This window comes from Aethina tumida, chromosome 7 (genome assembly GCF_024364675.1).
Source record: "Aethina tumida isolate Nest 87 chromosome 7, icAetTumi1.1, whole genome shotgun sequence".
NCBI lineage: Eukaryota > Metazoa > Arthropoda > Insecta > Coleoptera > Nitidulidae > Aethina > Aethina tumida.
This window is the reverse complement of record NC_065441.1, coordinates 15593856-15618119: the sequence shown is the minus strand read 5'-3', so window position 1 is coordinate 15618119 and position 24264 is coordinate 15593856. Positions and strand designations below refer to the sequence as shown.

Genomic DNA, 24264 nt, shown 5'->3' with positions numbered 1-24264 from the left:
CTAATACATGTCAATTAATGAACTGAAAAGTTGAAGGGTATTATGTTTTGCCGTTGAGTGTAAAATGTATTTTCCCATTTTCGTTTTTATAACATTAAAATGCTCAAAGCTGGCAACATATTGATTATTACGTTTATAAATTAGTTAGTTTGGCGTTTATCGACTATAAATCAATTTATCCCTTTGGACTAACACAATTTCACGTTTTTAGAGTAAAATATAATTTATAGGGAGAACGAAATGTTTAAACGCAGCAACTGATTTTATGGTTTGTAAATTGGACCGATCAACTAATGATGATTAATTATGTATTATAAACATGCGGATTTTACTCTAAAACTCAAATGCGTAATTTATCACCCCCAAAAAAGTTGTGCGATGCAAAAAAGAATGTGTTTCAGAAGAAATATTTACAAATCTTTGAAAATCGGTGTTGAATCATAAAATAGAGAGAAAAAAGGAAATGTAAAATTAAAGTGGCTTATTTTATATCTGAAATTTGGAATTTAAATTAATCTTAGTTACCTTCAATGCAATAATCATTGTGTTACCTAAGACACTAGGGAGGTCAGAAAAATCAGAAAACACTATAATTTTTCACATTTCCCCAAATCGCTACACCCACAAAAATACTGTCTTCGTGTATTTGTAAATGTATTTCATTTGCTCTGTGTTGGTATTCACTGATAATATTGACAGTATTTTTGAGTTATCACGAACAGAAACCCAATAAATATTTGCGTCAAAATACCTATCGTGGCCGACGGTTCAACCGGATTGGCATCCTTATACCAAAGGATTTCTGGCGTCGGGGTACCTGAAAACCAACCAGAACGTCTCTACTGAACACAACCGAACATCTCAACCACAGAGGCATAACTCCAAAGGAAATGGGAGAAACAACAATAAAAGGAAAAGTTAAAAGATTTACCTTCAGCCTGGCAATTTAAAATAATAGCGTCACCCAAATTCACGTAAATCACATCCTCCGGTGTCACCACAAATCGGGGGGGTGCGTGCACGTCCAGATGAAACCACGTTCCATTCTTGTTTTGATTCGGGGATCTGTTGAGGAACACCACCTTACATTCGTACCTGAACGAAACATGATTTAGACATTGAATGCGGAACGGATTGAAGACGGTTACCATCCTTGGTCCGATTCCCGGATGTTGGTGAGATTGAGGGATGCCGATCCATAGGGAGAGTCGGGTGATACTCTGGACACTCGGCCCTCATATCCCTCTCCGCTGTGCGTGGGGTAGCTTTCATACCAGATGAATATTGGTATGTCTTGACCCTATAAGATTGTTTGTTAGGGATTTATTCACACAAAAACATTTTAAGGGAATCCCCTAGCTAGGTAAATAAATTCAAATTCTAATTTATTGGTTATAGCATGCAAATGTTATAATAGTTATATGATTATAGATGAAGACACAGTGGATACTGAGAAGCTTTAGTAAAATTATAATTTTATCCACTTCTGTCTTCAAATATTAAGCCTAAAAAAATTCTAAAGATAATAAGAAGCTGGTTATTCAGAAAAATTAAAATTTTTTGTTTGTGTACAATTAAGTACTAAAAATATTTTAATTCTTCTTTAGCAAGAACCAAATATAATAAATACTATAAAAGCAGCAGATTAGAGACAGAGAGAGTCAGATGATAATTAAGTAATACAGCATTATAAAAGGCATATTAAAAATGTGAAACAAGAATTAAATACAAGTCTTTATAAAATTAAGCCAATTTAATTTTAAAGTATATGCTGTATTATTCTATAATTAACTAGTAATACTTAGTAGATATTAGTAAAACTAGTTAGAAATGATAAAATGACATTGATCAATGATACATACATATAGGTACAGGTAGGAATACTAATTGTCTTGTTGATAGAAACAATTATTGAATTAGATCTGCTCTCATTATCTCATAGTTAAAATTTTTTTTTGCCAAAAACTCAAAAGCTATTAAACGATTTTTTCCATTCCATAAAAAATAATAATTTTATTTATTTGGAATTTCCAAAACTAAGCATATTTATAAATCTTTGTTAGTTATTTAAGTTGTTTTTAAAACAATTTTGAGTCATTTAAATTAGCTGTGTATAAATATGCTTAAATTCCGTGCTAAAAATGGGAGAGCCACAATATCACGTGTGATTCCCCCATGAAGTACTTATCCATTGAGGCCAGATTTAGCGTAGGTTAATTGAGCAGAGCAGGACTCACAATTTTGCGTTTTTTTTTTTCGTTTTCGAATAAAAAGTATTAATTAGGAAATGAGATATCGTACCGTCTCGCCTACCTTCTTCTCCCACTGTAACACGTACGGCACCGGGTGTCCTTCGGGGAACTCCACGTGACAGTTGAACACCACCGACTCGCCAAGGATGGCGGTGATGTGGACTGCATCCTGATAACAGAAACCTGAAAAAATAATAAAAATATGTTCATACTGAAGTTAAAGTTTAATTACATATCAATTAACGTTAATAAAAAATTAATGGCTAAAATTATAATAAAATAAATCCGGACAATCAATTCATTATGCCCGCAATGTGTAAATGCAAATAATTATTAGATCCCAATTATGCAAACGATGCAAATGTTATACATATATGCGAGTCTATTTTCGTTTAATTATCGTGCTGCATTTTAAACTATTAATAAACAACAATTACGATTATAAACCTAATAAATTCATGCATACAAATTAAAATCAATAGGTGTATATTTGTTTATAGTAATTAGAATTAAATGGTAAAACTGCTCTTGGTGTGTTGTTACAAATTTTGTTATAAATATTTCAATTATTTTGGGAACTCTAATTACAAGTTGAGTAGAAATACACATAAATTTCATGTATATAAATTTATGTAAAATATTTTTGATTTCCTTGCTGTGTGGAGAATAAAAATATATCAGTTTCAGTAAGAAACATATAAATAGTCACAAACAAAAGTTGATTTGTGCACTTGAAAACCATAAAAGTGTTCGATATTTCAAGATGTGTGGTAAACAAGTTTTGTCGGACTGCCACTTTAGTGTCGTACAGAGCTTTTGTGTAACTTAAACTTGCCTACTCTCTTTTGTTCCTTTTTTAACTTTAGCATGCATACGTTTACTCCAACTTTCAATTTTTGCCGGTGAAATATACTTTTAGCACTTTTTTTTGTAACAATTTATTCCTTCGACAAATTCTCACAGTTTTAGTATTTTTATACCTAAATTAGTTGTTAGAAATGACTTTCTCTGACCTGTTTGCAGGAAGATGAAGGCAGAGACCGCCAACAGAGGGTAGAACCTCCTCGACACGCCCGTCCTGCAGTTGTGCTCGAAGATCGGTTCGTGGTCCTGCTGCGCGGCAATGTCGGTCGGGCTGCGCAGACGGTTCGGTCGTTGGCGCAGCTCGGGCACCTCGTCTTCGTGTTGGCTGTCGGTCAGTGGCGATGGAGACGTTCGCGGACGAGACTTGCCCAGTGGGTGTGTGCGCATGCCCATTCCGCCGCCGGTCCCATACTCTCCGCTAACGCACCCTCATTTCCTCTTCTTCTGCAAAAAAAAAAAATAATTTACATTTAACACACCAAATTGCGGTCGCGATAAAAGCGGTGACTCGCGTTAAATCCGATCGTGGGGCGGGCGTCGCATCCATCTTTCATACGTAATCAGTCGCGATTCGAATCGGCACGGCTCCCCTAGAATATATTGTTCGGCTCGAATATATTACGTCGCAATTTATCGCGGCCGCTCATACATAATTTCTTGTCGCTAATTAGTCACAATTGAGATCAAATTCGCCGGCTAAATTCGGATTGCGGTTCGTTAAAATTTATGAGGCTGGCGTGTTGTGTGCCTTTTTTTTTTCGTCGGTCGTGCACTGTAATCTTTTTTTAATGGGAAATACTGGAAAGTTTTATTCGATTTTAAATATTTAGTGGTTGCTCTAATGAATATTTACGTGCAACTTTATAACGCTGGCGAACGGGAATCGATTATGAATGAAAATGTGCTGCTTACTTTGCGCCTAATTTACACCAGCATCCGAAACAATTTTCAGGAAAGTATTTGAAAATAAATAGTACATGAAATGACCCGCAATAAAACAGTCACAAACTAAGATTGTTCATTTTTTATTGCTTTATTTCGGTGAACACGGTTCAAGTTCCTTGAGCCAACATTTTTATTTCCTGTAATAAAGTTGAAACGTATCGATTAAACAATATGCTTGATGTACTACTGGCTGCATAGTTTGCAGAAAATGTTCCCTTCACATTCAATCCATTATGAAATAGAAAAGGTTAAAAACATAAAATAATGACATATCATATTTTATCCTTGATTGAACAACTATTGATTCATGTCACAAGAAATAAACTACACATCTATTATAAATATTTTTTCAACAATGATAATTTCGCTTGTTTTTTTACGGATGGGAGGCACCGAGTCAAAAACAATGGACGAAAGGGGACAATAAAACCGTTTAAATCACAGCTAATTGTTCCCGGTTAAATCTCCTCCCACGAAACGAATTAATTTCCCTGTTGGGAAAAAGTGAGTAAGTGCAGAAGGCAAACTTTAATGCGCTCGAAGATTAGTGAATAATTATCCGCCTTATCGTCCAGATCGGTGTCATATAGCCTCGGTTAGAAACTCGTTACGGACTCGCATTTTATCTTTTATGTTTTGCCAGTGTAAAACGTATAAAAATGGATAAAAATGGCTCTTTAATATGACCCCACGTAATAAGGTTTTCTATTTTTGTAGCCCTAATGGCGATAGAGATACGCTCACGTTTCGTAACCGGATGGAACATTTTATTTTTGCACCAATTTATATTTAAGGGATTATCGTAAAATGTTTGTGAATCTTCCGCGAGTTTTATTACTGTTTTATGAAGCAAATGGCTCGTTGAACTGTGTATAGAATAATCATAAGAACTTTATTCGATCAAATTTATATTGGATTATTTTGATTTTATTTTTGGGTCGTTATTAAGAAGTCGTTAACCCAAATATTCACGGCGCATCCACCATTTTCGACAATCTACCAACGAAATTTTCGACATTTTCTCAGACTAATTTATTTTAATTAGACCAATCAACATAAAATATGTTAATTACATTATTATATATTATAGTTAATTTATTACAAACTAATATCCGGTTCCTTTTCGCATTTTATTATCACAACTTTTTTCAAGATATAACCGGAAAGTAATCGACATTAATTCCAGTTACGCAGTTGAAAAACGGACGTATTTTTCCGGTGCAACCGGAAATCTCCTGCACGAGCTCGAATCCTTTCAATTTTCATTTCCATCTTGCTCCGCCACAAAGAACGAACGTCGGCGTTTGCGTTTTTGCTTTTTTGCCATTCTAAAAATAATAACGCATTGTTGTACGTTTTAATGTTCGCCCATTCGAAACTTGGATACTGTTTAAACACTTGTTGATGACAGGTATTATTTACCTATAATTTGGTGCTGTGAATTGATGGGTTGATAATAAATGGAGCTTCCCCCTGTTTTGGGGTAAGATAACTTTCCGAACAATTGATCGCACATCCAATAATTAATGTTGACATATCGATAGCGTATTTCATCAGTTGATCAGATGTGCCCTATTGTCTAACGGTTTATAGTCACGTTCTAAGCTTGTGTAAATTTGATTTAGTGGTTTACCCTCGAAAATCAAACCGAAATTATGCCGTAACTACATAATAAAAACCAACATCACGAATACTGTTTAAATTCGCTTGAAAAGATTTTCAAATAAAGTATTATTCGCATTAATCGCACATTTAGCCGCATGAATAACACGAATCAATAGTCCAAACAAATATTTACCATTTTGCATGTACAATTTTTTCAGCACACATTTATAACAAATAAAAAATTGAATGATAATGAATAATGGCTTATGTATCCATATTTTGGTTGGGTCGGTAAATACTCCATAAATTGGTGAATTCGTGTTCAGGAGGTGTGTTTCAACTGAATAATATCCTTTACCGACGTAAAAATTGTTTAGGTAATAGGGTTAATTGATTACTAATGAATAATTGAATGAATAATTCAATAAATTTTCCCTACTGACCAAAAATAAGTCAGAGTGATTAATTTTCTTGTAATGACTAAGAAATTATATCAGACTGTTAAATTTCCTTGAAATTAAAAAATAAAAATACATAAAATAATCAATTCCTAAATGTAAAAATTATAAGATTATTATTATCATCATTTAAATAATTTTATAAAATTATAAATAAAGTGAATTTTATGTAAATTTTCAGCAAACAATCATATAAATTTTAATGATTGATATTTACCTTTTATATAAAATTTTGCATAGTATTCATTTTATTTATTTTTGTAAAATGTTTAAATATTTACACAAACCATGCATAAATTTAATTAAAATTTATGTTACATATTTTTTTATGTTTTTATTATTTTAAGTTCATTGCTTAACAAGAGAACTAAAAATATTCATATGTCGTTTTTCTGTTTTATTCATTTATATTTGAACAATTTTTTATTATTAAATACTATTTAAAGATTGTTTATTCTCTATATTTAATTATTAATACCATACAATTTAAAATAATAGAGAAAATATCTAAATAAGTATGAATGAGTTTGAGAAACTGATTAGTGACTTTTGGAGAGTTCCCCTAACAATATTGAACACAGTGTGTTCATAAACTAATCTTCAGAATTAACAAGATGACATTAAATTTAATTAAAATTTAATAAATTAGCATTGTAAGGCATTTTTTATATTTTTTCTTCCATTTATTTTAAAATTACTTTACTATTTATTTATTAATACGAATTAAAAAAATAAAATAAAACATTGTTTATATTATAATTTTTTGTATAATTATTTAAAGATGCATTATCTGAATTCGTTACTAAAAATGTAATATAATAAAACGTTTAGTAAAAATTGGGAGGGGAATCCCCTAATTTACATGATAAGGGGGCGTATCCGTTCTTTATTTATATTATTAATTGGTTTTTGGTATTATTAGTTATATAATATCATAAATAAAAAATGAAAGACAATATTCATTCTTACAATAGGTGAGTTAAATACAAAACCTGCTTTTTATTGAGGAGTTGCTCAATTTGTTGTATATTAAATTACAACGTAGATGATTTTATGTGTGACTTTATTGCTGAAATATAAAGACACGAAGGGGGATGTTAAAGGTGTGAGTAAAAATAGTTTCTACATTAATATGCAGCTGCAACTATCAAAAGTAAATGATGAATATGCGTACATTTCTTGTGGTTGTGTGGCGGATGAAGCTGACGTAAAATCTCTAGATGAAGATAAGATGAAGAAATAATCGTGAGGCAATATGATAATATTTTTGTCTAGATGTATGCCGATGCAAAAACTGAAACCATGCGCATAGCTCACACCTTAAAACAACAGCACATCCTTTGTCGGACCCATCACCTATCACCTCACTCTTCTGTCCACCTGCGGCACCGTTCCGCGCCCAAATCGCATGGACCCCACAGTCCTCCGCCCCACGCTCAGTGCCCCGTTGCAGCACAGCTCGATGGCCTGCGATGGTGCATACGTGACGGGATATGGGATCTGCATGCGCCCTCTCGCTCGCCTCAGTCGCCCACACCGAACTGATGCGAGCGACGCGCCCCTCGACGGACGCTCCGGTTCAACTCCCCGGATTATTGATCCGGGCCGGAACGGCACGAACGCCACTACGGATCGGAAGTGTGCTCATAGGTTAGGATCGGGTGGCGGTCGAGTGTGGATTTATGGATGGGCAACATATGATGGTGGTGACACTTGACTTTTCCCATTGGCTACGCTTTTAATCTATGGGGGTTACGATAATTTAACTTTTTCAGCACACCCGCCCGCCACGCCATCGTCTATAACTTCGTTAAAATGCCGCTACATATTTCTACGCTGACACTTGACCTTTTAATAAACATACTGCCGATACTCGTTCTCTTTGATCGCTTCAATAATGGAGAAAACGTGTATTTAATTTTCGTCGCTAGACGACATGATTGGGTCCTCGGTGCTCCCTAATGAAGACGTCGTTCCTTTATTCCAACCGTTTAAATATTTAAGCTGTACTCCCACCTCCGGGGCATGAAGCAACCCCGAGTGGAACAGGTTATTGTCTATTATCGATATAACAACAGTATGGATGTGTCAATGGTGCTTTGGGTGAACAGTTAAGATTTTTTTGTCAAGATCAAACAAACAAACGCATAAAAGTTTTCCCATTGGATCGAGATCACAATTGAAAATCAGTGTGACAGTTAAAGGGAGCAATTTAAGAAAATATATCTCCCTTAACAAAACACGTATCGACGCAAGAGATTATACGATAATAGTAGTGGCCATAATCTTTTGTAACGTCGCCGGCGTTTTTATGTTGAGAACTCAAATAAATTATATTATGGAGGATCGTCGAGTATTTATTTAACTTCGACTGTTTGAATTATGTTCCACAAATCCAGCCTTATTCGATTTATCCTCCGAGTGGATCCAAAAAACAATAATTGACAATAACTTGTTCCGTCGTATTTTAGAATGAACCCGACATCCAACCAATCATAATCACTCATAATGAATTTGTGACCATTTGGTTGGTGGCAGAAGTAATCCTTTTATTTCTGCCACAGTGAATTATATATAATCCTTAATTGAACGTACATTGTAGTTTGGTAATTTAACGTTCGACACAGAGCGTCGATTTAATCGCAGCGTAACTATATTTAATTTCCTATCGCATCACAAAGAGAATAGAATGAAACGATTCAATATCCCGGCTCTGGCTCTAATATCGTATCAGAGGCGTTTCCTTATTAAAACAGGACAGAGTACACATCAATTGAACGACGACCGGGATTAAAAGGTCAAATGTAAAATCGCAGTCGGTGGTAATAATATCAAAAGCTGCGCCGAGTGCAACCCTTAACTTATTTACGAAGCGAGTGAAACTTTGATGAAGCCTTATCAGGTCCGGGGAATCTGCGTTCCACCTATTCCTGAGGTCTCCACTGCAAATAAACAAATTGGCTTAATGAGACGCTGCGATGGGTGCACGATGCTCCTTAATTTGTTTACGTTTCCGAAGCCAGGATGCGTTTCATTCGGAAGCAATTAAAGTGGGCAATAAAAAACGAAGGGACAAGGACATTTCAATAATACCTCTTTGAACTGTTCCGCTATCAGGTTCATCTATTTATAGAAATCGGTCCGAGAAATGAGCATCGGATCGGAGAACAGAAGTCGAGAGGCGGCTACATTGTTCGGCTCACTTTTGCTTCGGGCCCACGTTGGCCGCTTTTCCCGCCCTTCCCGTCCGATCGATCGATCGCCGAATGACGTCACGGGCGCGGCAATGACGTCATTCGGGAGCACGGGGCCAAGAATATCATCTCCTTCGAGTGTATGTTCAGGGTTAGTGGCCTAATTCCCTACGAACAAGCCGATGTGTTCGGTCCCCCGTTTGCACGGATCACGCGGGGGAAAAAACGGGAAACTGGAGCGGCACCGGCTACGTAAACAACGTAGCTGCAAGGCGATTGCCATAATCGAGCTCCAGACTCAATAAACCTTCTTGTTATTGTACGGTATTGCTAATTTTGTATATTGCCTTTTGTTTCGTTTCATATTGTTTATTAATGTTTCGTGTTTATCCAAAGATATAGCAGAAACTCCTCGAAGCTGATGTAAAGAAAAAACTGGGCCGTTGGTCTTAAACAAAACGTGGCACGGCAAAATCTTAAAAGCAAGTTATTAAATGATCAATGATTGATTTGAAAAGAAACAGTGTACTTTATCCAATTACTGTCACGCAATTCAAGTATTAACTCAAAGAAATGGCAAGAAAGGTATACTTTACATTTTCAAATAGACATTTGAATCTTTTCTTTTTGAAAACTTGTAATTTTTGTATTTAAAACATTGACAATTAAATTATAGTAGATTACAAGAAATGTGGTATAAATTTTAGGATTTAGTCTGGAAGTGTCCAGTTGAAAAATGAAGCCAACATTGTGTGTTATACTGTTGCTGGTTCATCCAGTGGTTTCTTCATCACCGGATAATGAAATAAATTTTTTGAAAGACTTTTTTGCAGTTCGTCATGTTGTAATGGCTACAACCAGTTTCTGTTGGCAAAAATGTAACCTTTACAAAAAAAATTGACATTAAAAATGACTTGGTACTTTTTAGCCCAAATTCAAAAACTTTTTACAGAAAACCATGGTTTGCGCTTATCAATATTTAAACATCTGGTCGATGATTATAAAACATTTTTCTTCAATTTGGCAACAGACAACTATTTTATTTTGGATGTAAGGAATTGTCCATCTTCAGAAATATTACTGGAAATAGTAAAAATAAATTGGGGCTTCAACCACTTTTTTTGTATTTCCATAATTTTCTAGGCTTACAGTGAAAAGTGGTTCAGATATCCCTTAAAATATTTAATTCTGGTAGATGCTATAGATTCTCAAAAACTAATTAAGAAAATTGAAGGAGAAATATTAATAACCAGTGAAGTTTTCATTGCTGAAATTCATGGGAATGGCATAATAAATGTGTTTCAACCCTACAAAGTAAAAAAATCATCGAAACTCAGTAAGTAATCTTAAGAAAACTTATTCAATTTTTTTGTAAATTGTCTTGACAAACGTTGATATTTTATAAATCGATTGTTTCAGTACTAGAACACTTTGGGAAGTGGACAAACACATCTGGCTTAAGATGTAATTATGTCCACAGTCCTACCCCAAAAAGGAGGTTGAACATCAAAGGTGTCAACATAAATGTTGGACTAGTACTGTGGGACAACGACACATTAAATCACTTATTCGACTTGAGGTACCAACTCAACTTAAAATTTTTGAAACATTTGTGTATTATCTTCATGCAGGTATCCAAGAATTGATTCCTTCGCCAAACACGATTTTCCAGTAGGTTCACTGTTGATGGATATAGTAAATGCTTCTTTTACTTTGCACATTTTCCAATCCTACGGTTATTATAATAAAACCACCAAACAATTCAATGGAATGATTCGGGACATGATGATTGGGAACACTGACGTTACTGGTGCGTCAGTTTACATGACTGAAGAACGTTTTCCCGCCATTGATTTTTTAAGAAGAATTGGTACCCGACACGACACAAGATTTTTAGTGAAAAAACCTTCGATGTCCTACATCAAAAACATCTACGTTATAACTTTTACCAGTAAAGTTTGGTATGCAATTTTAACTGTGGCTCTTATCTTTCTTCCTCTGCTTCATTACATGTTAAACTGGGAATGTACTTACAAAAATAAGGTAAAAACATTATTCTCTTTTGTGAACAATTGGGACTATCGTTAATTTCTTTAAGAAAGTACTGTTCACAGTTAATTATATTTATAGTTGTTTGTGTGTTTATGTACTACAATTTTTATGACTAGATTGTAAATTGTGTTTTGTTGGCTTTCACGACAATTTTAAAAGCACACACTTAAAATATGAATGTTTTATGGATGTAAAGGTTTGACTTGATTATAGAATGTATAGAATAAGACTATGTATTATATTATTAAACAGATATCCAATCGAAGGCAATACAGCATAAGCGACGTAAGTCTGATTTCATTGGAAGCTCTCTGCCAACAAGGTAAGTGCTCTTTTAAATAGTATTGAGCAGTATTCAACAAAGAAAGACGAATACTATATTTTTAACACATTTTTGTCAAGGTACAACAACAGAACCGAGAAGTTATTCAGGAAGAATGATAATCCTGGTATTCTTCACCGTTTTCATGTTCCTGTACGTATCTTATTCGGCTTACGTGGTTGTTTTGTTACAATCGACGACGAAAATAAACAATCTAATGGAGCTGCTCGTGAGTCGAATCGAAGCCGGCGGGTTTCAAGTCAGCTACATGAGACACTACTTCGAGGTGATTTACGCCACTACACATTTCCCAATCGGGAACGCGAAAATATTTTCAAAAGAATCCAATAACCGACCCCAATTATAGCTTCGAACTAAATTTGTTCTGTTACTAGACAGAAAAGCAACACATTCATAAATAATCAAATAAAGCTGTATGTGTAAAACAAATCGATTAACTACAGTATCATTAAGTGAGACCTTAAAAAAACGAAACGCAATAAATTATTAAATTCTAATAAAACGTAGAAACGAACTGCGAATATTTAACAAGAAAATTTAATTACACGTGATATACACCGCCGTTTCGGATGCATATGTGCAGATGAAATTTTCGTACCCGTTTTAAGCGCACCATGAAAAGACTCGTTACCAGATATGAATTTATTTGTTCGGATTGGTTTTGTGCATTATTAAAAATTTAATTTCAGTGTTAATTGCTTAATTTATCTCCGCATTTTTAGACACCGAAGTCCGGAGTTTTGAAAAATCTGTACGAGAAGAAGATTTACCCAAATCAATATTTCCCTCTAGAAGAAGGTATGAAGAAGGTTCAAGAAGGGAATTTTGCGTTCCACGTTCCTTTGGGTCCTGCCTACAACTATGTTTCGGAAAAATTTACCAATTATGACATTTGTGGCCTGCAAACCTTACCGGGATATATTAATGTGATTTTTTATACTTTTTTAAGTTTACAATGTTTAATGTAAATTGTGTGTTTTTAGACTGATTCCTATTTTGCGGTGCCTAAAAATTCTCCCTTCAAAAAGATATTTGCTGTTGGGTAAGTTATAAATTAAAAATTGCACCTTAAAAATTAAAATCCACATTAAATTTTTAACTTAGCTCCAAAACCTGTTTTAAATTTATGAATTTTAAAATAAAGCTTTCATATTTAACAATACAATTTCAGCCTAAATTAATTATAAAACATCATAAATATAATTAACATTAAATTATTTTGCAGCACTAAAGCAGATTAAAAATTACTTTGAACTAACTCTAAAATGAAATTATCAATTTGCATATTTCGATAATTAATTTATGTATGCACTTAATGCATCTGTTTTAATTTTATAACTATAAATTTCAAATATGTTGATTAAATCTGCGTAATTTAATTATCATTTGTAATTGTTTAGTTATTGATCCGATTTTGTATTTTCAGTTTGTCCAGAATTATGGAAGTTGGACTTCAGGAAAGAAATCACATAAGAACTTTTAGGGCACCAAAATGTTTCCACAACTCTGGAAATTTTCAGTCTGTTAGATTTTACGACTGTCAATTTATTTTTGTATTGTTTATTTTTGGGGTGTTTTTATCACTGTTTTTTCTCGTCGTTGAAATTCTCATCATGAAATTTTCACAAAGACGACAGTTTATTAATGTTCAACCTCTTAAATGATTATGAGTTTATATACACAAATTATTGTTTTAAGTATAATTAGACATTTCACTATTAACACTTCTTTACAAAATATGTTTACTAATAGTTTTTAAAACACTTTGTTAATAATAATATAATTCACAGTTAAAATTCTGAATTATTTGTACATTTAACACCGCAGATGTTTTAATAGCAGTATTAATAAATTAAATAAAAAATTCGTATGCTTAAAATAATTTGATATTATTAAAAAAACTGTAAATAGTAACAAATTATTCACCATTACGAATATAAAATAAAAAACTAACTGATATTCAATAAAAATAATGTTTTTTGTTGCAATGAAATATTTTTGTACGCAATTTTTACTACACATATTTTTGTTTAGAAGAAGTTATGAAAAAAGTTCAAGAAGGGAATTCCATGTTCTATGTTCCTTTGGGAACTTTTTGGACCGATTCCTAATTTTCTGAATACTTTGTTAATAATAATACACTTGATAGTTAAAATTTTAAAATATATTTTTCCACAACAGTATTAGTAAAATTACAATGTTTAAAATAATTTAATATTCTTCAAAAAACTTAAATCCAAGGTCTATTCCAAATTCATAAATTTAAAAAATAACTCGTAATTTTTAATAATATAATTTCAGCCTAAGTTAATTTTAAAACAGCACAAACATAATTAACTTTAAATTATTTAGTAGCACTAAACTAGATTAAAAATCATTTGGGCTAAATCTAAAATAAAATTATCCATTTGCATATTTGAATAATTAATATATTTATGTACACAGTACATCTGTATTAATTTCAAATCTATAAATTTCGAACATATGAACTAAAATTGTGTAGTCATCATTTATAATTGTTTAGTTATTTATCCTATTTTGTATTTTCAGTTTATCCAGAATTATAAAAGTTGGACTTAACGAAAGACGACACCAAAATGTTTTTACAACTCTGGAAATTCTCAGTCTGTTAGATATAGTTTGTTTTGTTTATTTTTAGGGTGTTGCTTATTAATATTATGTTGTTTATTAATATTCAAATACTTCAATTAGTTTATGTGCACCAATTTATAATTAGACAGTTTACTATTAACTTCTCTATAACATGAAAAACATATATGTAATAATAGTTTTTAGAATATTTGTTGATAATAATACCGCTAAAATTTTAAACTATTTGTGATGCATTTAACACAGCATCTGTTTCTAATAACAGTATCAATAAACTTAAAACTCAAAAATCGTATGTTTAAAATAAATTGATATTCTTCAAAAAATTGGAAAAAGTAATAGACTTTGCACCATATCGAATCGGAAATAACAATCTAACTGATGTTCAATAAAAATACTGTTATTTGTGCCAATGAAATAGTTTTGCAGGATATATTTTACTACACGTTGTTACAAAGTGATTATAATTAATTAATCATTTAATTATTGTTGATGAAATATAACTGAACATATTTAACTGTATGCCTTTTGTATGTATTAACATAAACAGGTTAATATTATTATTAAAATATTTAATACCGCTTTTTCCCATTTTCTAGGGACTTAATTAAAATATCTGAGTCGTGAAAACAATAATTAGCAGTTAATTTCAATATGTTATGTGCACACAGCACGGAACAACAAATTCAAAATAGAGACCAAAACCGCAGTGGATTATTCACAACGCACCCGCAGCTCCGAAAATTAGCCGTTGCAAAACGGCCAGTTTAATAAACTCACCCCCGTGAATACGACCGCCCTCCCACTCCGAAAAACTGGAACCAGGAGCTTAATTATAATCGTACTTCGTCGACATACACTCGCACTGTGACATTTTCGCAATGCAAATGTCACAGTGGCAAATGCATCCTTAAAACATTTTTTAAACAGACAGCGGAACAGGTGAAAATTTATTTGGGGTGTTCGCCCGAGAGGCGAAAAGTCCAAGGGTTAAAGGATGAGTCGTATTTATTTGACGAAAGTCTTATTCTTAAATAAAGGGAGATTATACATAAGGTCTCCTAAATCTTGGCGGATACGTTCGTCGGGTCATTCCGTAACCGTCTCACGTAACGCCAAGATAAACTTGCAGTAATATGACTCGAGCTTTTACCCATACTTTTTAATACTTTCAGAATTTCCAAGGGGGAGCAGGAGCGGAAAAGTTTTCCTTAAGCGCAAACTTTAATAAAAACGGAGCCGCTCTGAATATTGACCACGAATTCGGACAATAAATTTGTCGATTACGCCGCAAACGTACTATTATAATCAATCAAAAAGCGATCAGCGATTGGCCAGCTTGAAGTGCGTGATCGGTGTGTGTTTAACGGACAATTTGCAATTTCGACATTCGAAAATTAATACGGAAAACGCATCGTGCCGTTTATGCAACGGCGAAAATTAATTTCGGTCTGATTTTCCGATCGAATCTGTTCATTCGTTTAGTTGATTAACATGGGGATTGATTGATATCTGTTTGCAAATCGTTTTCATTTGTCCGTTCGGCATTAATTTTATTGCTGGTACACCGGAAACTGTTTTTGGAACCGGAAACACTGCTTTCATAACAATATGCCTTTTCATTAAACTTCAGCTGTTTTTTTACATTGGCAACATGTGGGGTTTTGATTAAATATTGATAATAATGATGCCACTTTTCATAGTGGTCGATTAATGTTAAATTTTTATAGCTTGTTAGCCGCAATAATTAAATATTTTTTTATGTTTAGAGCCTATTTTTGAAATACTAGTGGTTTCTAAAATGGATGGTAAAAAAATTTTAAAATGTTTTTATAAAGTTTCGTCTAAACTTTTGGTCTATTAATTAATTAATAATTTAATTTTGATTATCTCAACCGTTTTTAAGATATTTCAGTTTTAATGTGTGCAGAAAATTAAATTGAAATATCTCAAAAACGCCTGAGACAACCAAAATTAATCAAGAGTACGTTTTTTTTCCAAATGGTACATATAATATGAAAAGCTTAATGATTTTAAAAAATATTCGGTGACGTAGAAAATATTGCAAAAAGAGATGGAATCTTCAGAATCTATTTATTTAGGTTTTCTCCATTATTGGACGGGTTCTAACTGCTCCCAAATTTTGATCACATACTTTAGTAACACCTTGTATAAACTTTTCAATGTTTTTATCATAAAACTTCAACAAACTAACCTCGACAACTCGAATCATAGTTTGCCATTGGAAATCAAATATGATTTCAACCAAATGATCATATGAATATTTTTGGTATCTTTATAAATATCAAATCCTATTTGAAATTGAGTATTTTCACTTTTTTCCTTCGAAGGTTCCACACAAAAATTTTATCATCGTCATGTAATTCAAAATGCTAATTTAAACCAGTATTTATAGAATCGAATTAACAAAACATTGAAACATTTTAAAATTAGGTTATCGAATTTCAACGAAGGAATTTCTTCATCTTCCTCTAATTCAAAATATTGATATATTTTTAGAACTTATCATCAAAGATGATATTTTGTACAAATTAGAAAAACATTCGAGTTATTTAAAGTATAGATTATACCAATTAAGAAATGTATTTTGAAAAAATGCATATTGTTTATTATTGCTGATTTCATTATTTATTTATAAATCGTTGCTTAATTTCTGATAATTTATTTGTAATTTTTATTGTTTAATTTATACATAATATTTTTGTGGAATAATTATTTTTAATCAGTGTAAAAAGGGTCCTAATATTATACAAAATTAACTTGCCTTATAAACAAAACAGGTTAAATACATTTTTTACAGAAATAAAGTAATTCAAATAAATATGACCCATCATTTTTGATGGATATATGATTTAATCCTTAAATATTAAAACTGTTTTTTAAGCTGATTAAAATTTACTTGCTTGTGCAATTACAATTTATAAATTAATTTTTAATATGCAATAATCACTATTTATTACCTTGGCAGGATGTATGATTTTAATCCTTAAATATTAGAACCCTTTTTACACTGATTAAAAATAATTTTTCCACAAAAATATTTGCTTTTATAGGTATAATTTATAAATTTTAATCTTTATTAAGCATTTGTTATTATATTACTCATATTAAAATATTATTGAGTTACGTAAAGCAATTCATTTAATTGATTAGTTTTATTTAAAATACAATAAAATTTATTTTATAACATCATAAATAAAATCAACATAAATTCATCCAACTTTAATATCAATTAAATTTTATTTATATTTTTTATTCATTAAAAATATATTTGATTGACTGACATTATAAAATTTGAAAATTAACATTTTGAGATGATTTTATTAAGGGTAGATGCTTTTAAAACATCACAAATATATAATTTAAATAGGGTCATATAAAAATAATAGTATTATTATTATATTTTTTATGTATTAAAAAATAAAATATATTTGATTGACTGACATTATCAAATTTGAAAATTAACATTTTGGAATGATTTTATTAAGTGTAGATGGTTTTAAAACATCACGAGTGTATAATTTAAAAAGGGTAATATAAAAATTATATTATTATTATTATATTTTTTGTGTATTAAAAACTAAAATAAATTTGATTGAATGTCATTATCAAATTTGAAAATTAACATTTTGGGATGATTATATTAAGAGCAGATGGTTTTAGAACATCACAAATATATAATTTAAATAGGGACATATAAAAATTATATTATTATTATTATGTTTTTTTTATGTATATTATTATTATTATATTTTTTATGTATTAAAAAATAAAATATATTTGATTGATTGACATTATCAAATTTGAAAATTAACATTTTGGGATAATTTTATTAAGAGTAGATGGTTTTAAAACATCACAAATATATAATTTAAATAGGGCCATATAAAATTATGCACAGAAAAGTCGTATAAATCGTACAAATAGTGCTTTTTAATGATTTCCCACGAGTCTATGCTTTATTGCCGCGTTCCTCTCAAGAGACTCAACATTTTAAGAAATACTTTAGAGCAACTTTAGAAACAATCAAGTGCACGTAACTTATTTACGTAACGGTTGTACGTTACTAAAACGTAAACAACAATTAACAATTTTTATAGTTTTCACAGTGGGGAGAATTATGAGCTTAACAAACTAACAAACGATTCGTAAAAAATGTACCTATACGCACCCGACGAAATCACGTAATTTGCGTTAATCATTGACGTCGTTTATTTTTTGGCAATTTTCAGCGGTGCGATCATTTAAATTCGATTCAGCATGTCAAACATGCGTCCCGCCATCAAGCAATTAACAACTGCGCTCCAGTAACATAAATAAAAGTTCTTTGATCTATTTTTGCCAAATTTTTTCACTGTTACGAACGAGGGGTCGTTTGATTGGCAATTTTTAACAAACGAGTGTTTTTTCCAATTTCACAAATAGCCTAGTTTCATTATACGGCAGTTTCGGTACACATTAATAAAATTATTATCGGTTAAAATGAGCGAAACGTTACGAGATAATCGCATTTTTTGCGATCTGTGTGCGCCATTGATTGGACGGTTCATAGAAACCGTAGATAAATCCGACAGAGTCGTGCATTTTTCAGCTGTCGGACGATCAATCAATCCAATCCGCCGCCAGATAATTGCAACAATTGACCGCCGCCGATAAATAATCATCGCGGGACCTTCAATCAAACGCCGGCACGCATAATTCGCATCGACATCGACACCGCTCCCGTAGAGTGAAGTTGTGCGAGAGTGCGGCACGGTCGGGGGTCTTTGCCGCCGCCGGCAGCACCGACGATCGATACGCCGGCCCGGCAGAGGGTGCGGTTTCCACCGCTCTTCGCCGTCCCGTTTCCCAATGTGGAAAACAACGATCCCTTTTTCGCGTGGTACCCGCACCCGCACGTCGCGGGGGTGTGTACTCGGGTGCATTACGTGTTACTGGTTTTATGGGGTAAACTTTGGTTTAGTTGGTTAGACAAATTAATGCGGTACTATCAATCAACCGGCAAGAACAAAAATTATAAGTGGTGAGGGTGGTGGGGAACACTGCGACACTATGACTATTCATGGAGAAATAGGAATTGACATTATGCCGATCCTTGTCGTCGGTACAGATGATGGTGTCACATTGACATGCCGTACAAGGTTCTCGAATTAGATACACGGGCGCATATCTAACAACGACCACTCGACAAACACACAAATTTGCTCGAACAGACACCAACCCCTCATCAACAATCAAATAGTCAAATCGATAATTTACCACTGCAATGTGCTGTCTGATATGTAACTTGTGACCTCGTTAAAAATTCACATTTTATTTCTTGAATATTTCACTATTAAACTCACGTCCATCATTCCACCATCAATAAATAAATGTGTAAATTTATTAATATGTTATAGAATCTCGAATTTATTGAACTATAACATCTTGGCAATTAAACTTATATCCCCCAATAAATAGAGGTGTTGGCTTATTAGTCTCTTTTATCACTAAAATCATAACCCCATTTCACCACCAATAAGTATAGTGCAAATTTATTAATTTCTTAAAAAGAAGAGAATATTTTAATCAATAAAATGTTGGCAATTAATTTCATCATCAATTAATAAAACAAGAAACTTATTTTTCTCTAAAAATTTCCTACATATGTTAATTTATAAAAACATAACAAATAAAAAGTCTTATTATACATTAATTACTGAAATTATAAGAACTAAACTCACGTCAAACGTTACACCGCCAATAAATAAAAGTATAAATTTATTAATCTTAAAATCTTGACAATTAAATTCTCGTCCACCATAACTCATAAATAAAAGTGGAGATTTATTATCTCTTAAGAAGTTTTTAATTTCTTAATCAATAAAACTTGACAATTAAACTCACGTCCACCATTTTACCGCCAATAAATAAAGGTGTTGATTTATTAATCTCTTAGAAAGTCTTGAATTTTTTATCAATAAAATCTTGACAGTTTTACTCACTTTCCAAAATTTCGCCACCAAAAAATAAAACAGAATTTTTTTAACCCTTAAAATATCTTGAATATATTAATTACTAAAATCAAGAATCGCTATCAAGAATTGTAGATTTTCACCACAAATAAATAAAAATGTTGATTTACTAATCTTTTAAAACGTGTAGATTTTTTAATCTCTTTAAAAATCCTTAATCAATAAAATCTTGACAAATAAACTCACGTCATTTCACAACCAATAAATAAAGGTATTGATTTATTAATCTTTTAAAAATTCTTGAATTTTTTATCAATAAAATCTTGACAATTACAAAATTTCGTCACCCAAAAAATAAAACAGAAATTATTACTAAAATCATAACAATTAAACTCACATCCACCATTTGACCATCAAGAATTATTAATCCCTAAAAAAATCTTTTAATAAATGAAAAGTTGATAATTAAACTCCCACCCATTACTTTACTACCAACAAATAAAAATATTGATTGATTTAATAATCTCTTAAAAAGTGTAAATTTATTATTCTCTTTAGAAACTTTTAATTTTTTAATCAATAAAATCTTGACTAATAAATTTACTCACCCACTCATCATTTCACCACCAATAAATAAAAGAATTGATCCCTAAAACCATAGCAATTAAACTTGCGTCCACCATTTCAACACCAAGAAATAAAAGTACTTATTTATCTCTTAAAAAGTCTTGAAAATATTAATTACTAAAATCACAACGATTAAATTCACGTCCACTATTTCACCACTAAATCTAGAATATTAATCTCTTAAGTGTCCTTTAATCAATAAAATCTTAACAATTAAACTTAGGTACATAATGTTACCACTAATTAATAAAACACCAATTCACCACCATCAAGTATAAAAGTGTAATATCTCGTTTTTTTCTTTCAGTGAAATCTTGGTAATTAATCTTTCGTCCAACATTTCACCACCAATAAACGTGTTGTTTCACTAATCTGTTTTAAAGCCTTTAATATGTTAATCACTAAATTCATAATAATTAAATTCACGTTTTTACCACTAATAAATAAAAGTGTAGGTTTATTAATCTTTTAAAAGGCCTTTAATTGTTTAATCAATAAAATCTTTATAATTAAACTCGCGGCCAAATTTTCGCTTTCAATAAATAAAACAGTAAGACCTAAAAAAGTCTTAAATATGTTAATCACAATCACCTCTAATTTCACACTAATTCTTTAATGAGTTTTAAATTTTTAAATCAGGTAAATTTCGAGAATTGAATTCACGTCCACAATTTCGCCTCCAATTAATAAAAATATAGTTCATTAATGTTTTAAAAATTCACTTGAAGTAGATAAGCAATTGTTCAATGATAAACAATCGTTTTCATCGTTTCACCTCCCAAAAAAAGCACGTTATCCGAACAATTTGGGTGTAAAGTTTGCCGGGGGCCGATTATTATTTACCGCATTAGATTTCAGATTAAGTCCAGTAATTAAACCGCGCTCTAGGGTGTACGTGCCCTGAATTATTACCTTTGCAACGTATTAATTCTAAGTCCAGCATGCAATTATATTACTTGTCCGGTAATAACGGTCGTTGTGTTGATTTAAATCCGAATAAAGGGACGCCAATCTCAGTCCTGTTCCGTTTATTGCCCGTATCATTTTCGATTGTGGCATGTTGCGACATGGATAAGGAAATGTGCAGTGTTCGAGTCATTGACTGGACGAATCGAATGTGAGATTGTTGGTTTAATCAATTTTTTTTGCCTAGCACATGAATGTTGCAACAGTTAAAGGTCATGAAACAGAATAAGTTATGAAATAATTTTTTCTCAGGACGGGGTGTATATTATTAAAGTCGATTGCAACGTTAATTAGGACGTACAACTAAATTAATGAGCCTTATCACTAAACAACGTACGTGGAACGTATTAATTAGGGAAAATTAAATTACAAGATAAAGTAGAACCAATTTTTTATTACGTACTCACCACTTAATGAGTGCTGTCAATTGTTTAATCAGGATTTCAATAATCTATACTACACTCCATTCACACAAGGTACAGGGTCAAACAGGGCCGTATTTAAAAATATAACTAACTTTATGAACATCCATTTGGACAAATATTAAAAAAATATTCTTTTTGAGCCAACCGAACTGCAAGTTTACCATGGCACAATACTTTTTATACCTGAATGCCTTCCTTGCAGAATTTAAATAAACGTACAATTTCCATCCCTTCAGATCTGACGAATAAAAAATCTGTTACTCTACAATCACACAACTAAATTTGTTTTTATTATACCGTATCTTATATAAACTATACTTGAAATTTTAAATATTTTAGCAATTATCATAAATAAATGACTTAACTTATAAGGAGTGTATTTTATAATGACAACTATGCCAATAATTTGCTTTTTCCTTAAGCAGTTCACATACACTGATAATTGATTTTAAATAAAATACTTATTTTATGTTTTTTAAACGAGGCTATTTTTCTGTTAATTTGTGATCTCTATTTTTAGTTTATATAAACCAACTTAAAACTTAAGAATGCTTTCAATAAATCTTCTCTCAAGTTATAATTAGAAAATTAACTTATTGTTGAAAAACAAATATACTTTAAAACTTGGACTTTTGAAAGCTTTATACAAAAATAAGAAGGATCTAAAACAATATTTTTCTTTATTTTTGCTTCATAACTTCAAAGCTTATCAGGATAAGCATTTTAATTTTATACAGTATGTCCTCTAAAAGTTCTGTTCAGAATTCTATCACAAAATTCTTGAGGTGAAAACATATCAATATATATTATTTTACGAAAATTTACAATTACAGAAATACAGGGTGTCAAAATTAACAATTTTTTCTTCATTTTTTATTAATGGAAACGTGTCAACGTTATAAAACTTGACATACAGTGGTTTTTTAAAGTGATATTTTTTTGTTTTAACAAATTAGATGCATAGTATAGTGAACACCACATATAAACCATTTGGAAACCGTTCTTTTTTACTGCACATCTCTCCGAAAAAGTAATATTTATTCGTGTTATGTTATGACACAAAACAAAATAAAAATGAAAAATTGTGTTTTTAATTATACAAACTTTAAGCAAGTGTTCAAAATAACCACCGTTTTCATATATACAGAGTTTAATACAACGAAGAAAATTAAACTTATACCATTTCCACATTCTGCTTTAAAATGAACTGAATCTTGAATAGGGGTTCATATTTCCTTCCTTATTGATCTGATAAACCATGATTTTTGAGTACCCCTTAAAAATATGGAAAATAAATTATTAACATTGAACATGTAAATGTAACCTTTTTCGTTAAGTTATCTCAATAATATGTGGTAGCATTCCTTACAGATCTCCCAGGGCCACCCTGTATAATAAAGCTACCCTTTTTCCAAAAATATACTCACTATCCACTAAATTATAATTACATTAAAATTGAATTCACTTTTCAGATTAATTTCATAAACTATTTAAGTACATGTTATCGTGTTAAATTAATTTTATTACAGATAAATAAAATTAACATAAACTCAAGTACATTAACTTGTTTTTTGACATAAAATTAAACAGTCATAAATGTTTCAGCATTTTATTGATTGACATTAACAAACTGCCGTTAATTAATATTTTGGAATGGTCCAAATAAACACAGTGAATGTATTAATTAATGAAATTAAAGTACACAAAGTAGAACAGATTATTTATCATGTACTCACCATTTAATGAATGCCCACAATTATTATATTAATCTGGAACAAAAATGGTTATTTTTGTGAAAACTGACCCAGTACGGTGAAAAAAAAAAATGATTTAACTTAAATTATACCTATTTAAAATGCATGCAAATGTTCAAAGGATTAATGTAAATTTATTTGACTGTTCCGAAACTGCAACAAATTTACCGTAAACAACGTCCCATGAATAATTT

General features: G+C 31.4%; 2 protein-coding genes across 9 annotated transcripts in view; one reads left to right on the top strand and one right to left on the bottom strand.

Annotated features, from left to right (window-relative positions):
* Positions 1-24264, bottom strand: part of LOC109598183 (protein turtle) — a 47620-nt gene that overhangs the window by 9775 nt on the left and 13581 nt on the right. For 5 of the 8 annotated variants that reach the window (XM_049969368.1, XM_020014033.2, XM_049969371.1 and 2 more), the window contains exons 2-7: positions 24053-24085; positions 3266-3560; positions 2302-2435; positions 1149-1300; positions 932-1095; positions 752-817 (exon numbers count right to left, since the gene is read on the bottom strand). In XM_049969368.1, coding sequence (XP_049825325.1) covers positions 752-817; positions 932-1095; positions 1149-1300; positions 2302-2435; positions 3266-3509 — 760 coding nt within the window. In that variant the 5' untranslated portion in view covers positions 3510-3560; positions 24053-24085. Of the gene's footprint in view, positions 1-751; positions 818-931; positions 1096-1148; positions 1301-2301; positions 2436-3265; positions 3561-7443; positions 7623-24052; positions 24086-24264 lie in introns of those variants that run through there. The other 3 variants (XM_049969372.1, XM_049969369.1, XM_049969370.1) reach the window with 3 other exon arrangements.
* LOC109598184 (uncharacterized) lies at positions 11602-13677 on the top strand. Its single transcript, XM_020014034.2, has 5 exons — positions 11602-11692; positions 11773-11978; positions 12436-12639; positions 12697-12755; positions 13140-13677. Exons 1-5 carry the CDS (start codon positions 11602-11604, stop codon positions 13375-13377), a joined length of 798 nt encoding a protein of 265 aa, XP_019869593.2. The 3' UTR covers positions 13378-13677.

What these genes read in the sequence shown, in the direction of transcription:
- LOC109598184 (XM_020014034.2), top strand. Translation starts at nt 11,602, where the DNA reads ATGTATTATATTATTAAACAGATATCCAATCGAAGGCAATACAGCATA. An exon ending in ACATGAGACACTACTTCGAG is followed by an intron (nt 11,979 to 12,435) that starts GTGATTTACGCC and finishes CCGCATTTTTAG; the next exon opens with ACACCGAAGTCCGGAGTTTT. An exon ending in AAAAAGATATTTGCTGTTGG is followed by an intron (nt 12,756 to 13,139) that starts GTAAGTTATAAA and finishes TTGTATTTTCAG; the next exon opens with TTTGTCCAGAATTATGGAAG.